This window comes from Bidens hawaiensis, unplaced genomic scaffold (assembly GCF_021521415.1).
Source record: "Bidens hawaiensis isolate Kalapana, Puna unplaced genomic scaffold, B.hawaiensis_p1.1 tig00039977_1, whole genome shotgun sequence".
In the NCBI taxonomy this organism is placed as follows: Eukaryota; Viridiplantae; Streptophyta; class Magnoliopsida; order Asterales; family Asteraceae; genus Bidens; species Bidens hawaiensis.
The window spans coordinates 42,014-46,463 of NW_027497032.1; the positions used below are offsets into that span (position 1 = coordinate 42,014).

Genomic DNA, 4,450 nt, shown 5'->3' on the forward strand with positions numbered 1-4,450 from the left:
GGCTATCAACATCACCACATGATGCCCAATTAACCTTCCGCCACTTTTAACGTTATTTTCACGAGATTAGCAAAATAACGTCAAAATTAGTGCAATTTCACTTTTGCCCACCCGAAGGTTCACACACATATACATTATATGCGCGCACCGCAATCAGGGCAAAAGTTATATATAAAATATAAATACTCTTTTTTAAATAATTATGGGCCTCTCACGAGAGTGGGCCCGAGTCCGACGCTCTCCTAGCCCTCCCTTTGGGCAAGTCCTAGTGGGAACGGTTGGTGGGGGACTCCCAATGATGTCGTTACTGTCGTACACCATTTTTCAAATCCGTGAATTTTATTAAGTTCGTGTAGTGTTAAGAATTCACACCCCTATGGGATCATGTATAATGTAATCTCTTATTATCCCATCCACACCCGTAGGAAATTTCTTGTTTGGAGTGTCAGATTGTAAGTTTGGGTAAGAATGTGTTCTAGTGAAAATGACCTCGGGTCAAAACCGGGTGAAAATAACATTTGTATCCAAAGTTGAGAATCATTTGAGAGAACATCAACACTCTAGCCACATAAAACATTACATCTACTAAAACAACATTAAACTTCTATACACAATATAATAACATACCTATAATCACATTCAAACATGTTCTTAACAACATTGAAACACAAAAAAGACAACAAACCCATCAGGAATTCGTACCATACGCATAACCCATGTGATTATACCTAGATCGAACATTCGGGTTATTGTAATTCGGGATCTTACTATAATCAACCGGCTTAATCACCATATTCCCATGCTTCCTATCCTGTTCTTGAACAGCCCCAAAAACGACCTCGTTGGTTGTCTCACTTTTCTCATAATAAGTATGGGAACCCGACGGGTGATGTCTTTGATGATGTTGTTGATGTTTTTGCGAACGCTTCATTTGTTGTTGTTCGTTAACATATCCATTGTTTTCTTCACTTCCACCATAAAGATACCGGGTCTGTTTAGAAGGCCTTGGTCTTTCTACGGGTTCTGGGTTGTCGGTCATACACGGGTAAGGGGGCGGGTTTTGGGTTTCGAGTGGCGGGGGAGCATCTTGATGGGGAATAACAAAGCTTTCTTGCATAGGCCAAGTGTTGGAATATACAGGGGGTTGAGGGTAATTCATTCGAAGATGAGGGTGGAATGATTTCTTTTTGGAACTGAATAAAACAGCTGTTACAGGTTTGATTAAAAGTTTTCCAAGTGAACCAAATAAGCTGTCTTCTTCGTTCTCGTGTTCGTCCTCGGGTGGAATTAAAGGTGGTCTTACTGATTTTGTCGGCCTCTGATATGCAGATGGAGGAATGGTGTTCATCATCAGTCTCGGATCCTGCATTTACATTTAATCACACAATATTCAACAAGTCCCAGAAAGTGCATTTTTAATACACGAAACTGTTTGAAACATAGAATCAGATTATTATTGTCTTATTCAAATAATATAATTTTGTAAACATATTTGGCAACTCAACATGCAATAGTAAATATAAAAGATTTCAAACAATTGAAACTCTTCAAACATAGGGGTGTAAAGGAGTGAGCTACTTGGGATAGGCTATCTTAAAGCTTGAAACCAATCGACTTAAACCAGCTTGAGCCTTAAATGGAGCCAATTTAATAAACAAGATCCTATGTTTTAACCACTAAGCTTGATTTAGCCCGTGAGCTTATAGCCTTATACGAGCCTATTATTTATACAAATAAAACAAATTTTATTTTATATAACAAATATATTATTATATAAAAACTATGATAAAAAAAATACTAAATAATATATATTAAAATGTAAGCAAAATTATAAATATACCTATAAATAATTAAGTATTAAATAAATAATTAACGAGCTGAGCTTGATAAGTTATTTATGGGCCCAGACAGAGCTTCAGAGTTCAGACAATGAGCTCGAAACGAGCCAAGCTCAAACTCTTGTAAAATAAATGAATGAGCTCATTTACACCCCTAATCAAATAAACTGCCCATTTGACCGTTACCCAATCCACATGGCCACACATTTTGGCACCTGTATGCAATAAGAATTACATGTCTAAAATGTAAGCTAATGAGGGATTACCCTTGGTGACGAAAACATTGCACTGACTCTACGTTGTAACCAGGCCAGCATAAAGCCAAAGAACACTGCAACACCAAGAACCGCCATCCCTGGAATAATAATCATCCAAACTTTAATTCCATAGGAGCATAAAAAGTGACAACAGATGAAGCAGATTAGTGAAGAGTGGTGAGTTTTTGAAATTAATTTCTAAAATTACCTAAATGGTCTTCGCCGTCATACTGATCAGAACAATCCTCTTCATGAAGTTGGATTTCTCGAATTGCTTGGTTACCTCTATCAATAACTAAAATTGAGCAGCTACTCGCAACGTATATTATATCAAAGTCATTTGAAAATTTTGCATTGTCACTTGGACCATCGATGTGACCCAAGTTTCCTCCAGCTATGGTTACAACCCCTGTGAATAAATATAACAAGAAAACCTGTATACTAAGCAACTGAAGTCACCGAACTAACCCTGTTAACTTTTTGGACCATGATTGCAAGCAAACTAGGTAGTTGGGGACTATATGTGTAATTTTTAAACCTTAGGAACGAAACCCATAACTTAGGCCATACCACAAGGACCATCAGTGTAGTTTACTCTAGAGAAAAAAACTAAATAGACATTCTTAACTTTTATATGTTTTCGGATGCAATACCTGCATCACTGATCTTTCTGATAGCCATATTCATGGTGTCAGCAACATAAACATTTCCTCTGTCATCCACTGTAAGCCCTTTTGGGTGGTTCATTCTGGATTCTCTGGGCTTCCCATCCACATGCCCAAACAAACCTTCATGTGAACCAGCAAGAACCTTTGGACGGCTATCTGCGACAACCAGTCATCCCAAATTATATATCACCGGTTTTAATAATAATAAAAAAGGTATTTTACTCTTTACAAAAAATTAACAGATTTTTTAACGTCCATCAACTGCACGGACCATAAGTGGTATCTGCTTGTGAACAGTAGGGACTACCATTGTAATTTTGGAAAAGTAGGGACTAAACATGAACCACAAAGACAATCAATGTAATTTGGTTTTGACCAAAGGAATAAGAATATAAGCAGGGTTGTGGTTAAAGCTTGTAACTTTTAAAGCACAAGACATGTGGATTCAAAGGCTTGCTTATTATTGTATGAGGATTTAACGGAATCTAAATAGAATAAAGTTCAGTCAACTGTTGGTCAAATCTGACTTTTATGAGAAAAGCAAGTTATCATCTAAACATAACTTGGAAGAAAATCTAAATGCTTAATAAAACAAATTTACTATACTTAAAGACAAGTATTATTCTACACAAAAGCAAAATCAGTTCCAATTCCCAACAATGGAGCCCTCAGGAACTTTAACTTAGATTCTAACTCAAACCAACTATAATCAAGTTTAACATTTTTGCATGGTGTTCGATGAGCATAACACAATAACACGATGTAGATGATAACTAACAATATTCTAATACAGAATACAAAAATACATATGTAAGGATAATTAATTACACTTACATTTTGACAAAGGTGTTGAGACTTTGTGAACATTACTATTTTCTGAATCCAACACAAGAAGCTCCCCAGAGGGAGTAACCGCGACCGAATACGGTTCAATCCCAAGCTTGCTTCCATCAAACACTGTTTCAACAGAATACCCACCTTCATACTTCACCATTGAACGGCTAGAAACACCTGCAGACACAATTACACAAACCCATGTCAAATTACACAAACCTCACGAATAGATCATAACCACAGATTTTATTTGAAGTTAAAAGATGAAACCGAACAAACCCGTGGTGATTTTGGTGTCGGGTGTTAAAGACCAGAGCCATTTGAAAAGTGCAGACAAGGTGTTCGACGCAATGCCGCTGAGAATTTCTGCAAGTAAATGAAAAAGTTAAGCAAGTGGGTGTTGTTTATATGAATCAAAGAGTGTGATTTGGGAGTTACTTGCTGGTGGTGTTGCAGAGGCTGCTGGTGTTGCAGAAATAATAATAATAATAAGAAGAAGAAGGAAGAAGATGGGTAGATGAAGAAGAACCCTGTAGTTGTTGGTGGTGGTGATCATGTTGGTGATGATAGTGACATATGGGGTGTGATTTTGTATTTATGAGGAATGATTGGAGCTTTATTGTGCTTTCTGCTGCTGATTTTACGTGTTCTTGAGGACACAATTTTATTCTTTCTGTTTGTGGGGACTAAGTGAGGCGGTTGTATGTGTCACTAACATAGATTTTATGCACATGCATATAAGTATTTTGGTTTATCTAGAATGACAGGTTAGGCGTCGCATCAACGTCATATCGCTGTCAATAGATTTTAAACAGGTGGATCCCACCTTTTGAGCCATTTGGAGCGCCATTGG

At 37.1% G+C, this 4,450-nt stretch overlaps 1 protein-coding gene across 1 annotated transcript; it reads right to left on the reverse strand.

Moving 5' to 3' along the window:
* Window positions 1–395: 395 nt before the first annotated feature.
* LOC143591668 (uncharacterized) lies at window positions 396–4,202 on the reverse strand. The gene is made up of 7 exons (XM_077071814.1): window positions 4,036–4,202; window positions 3,877–3,963; window positions 3,598–3,774; window positions 2,749–2,919; window positions 2,304–2,504; window positions 2,105–2,193; window positions 396–1,363 (listed from the first exon to the last, which is right to left on the reverse strand). Exons 1-7 carry the CDS (start codon window positions 4,151–4,153, stop codon window positions 689–691), a joined length of 1,518 nt encoding a protein of 505 aa, XP_076927929.1. The 5' UTR covers window positions 4,154–4,202; the 3' UTR covers window positions 396–688.
* Window positions 4,203–4,450: the final 248 nt, after the last annotated feature.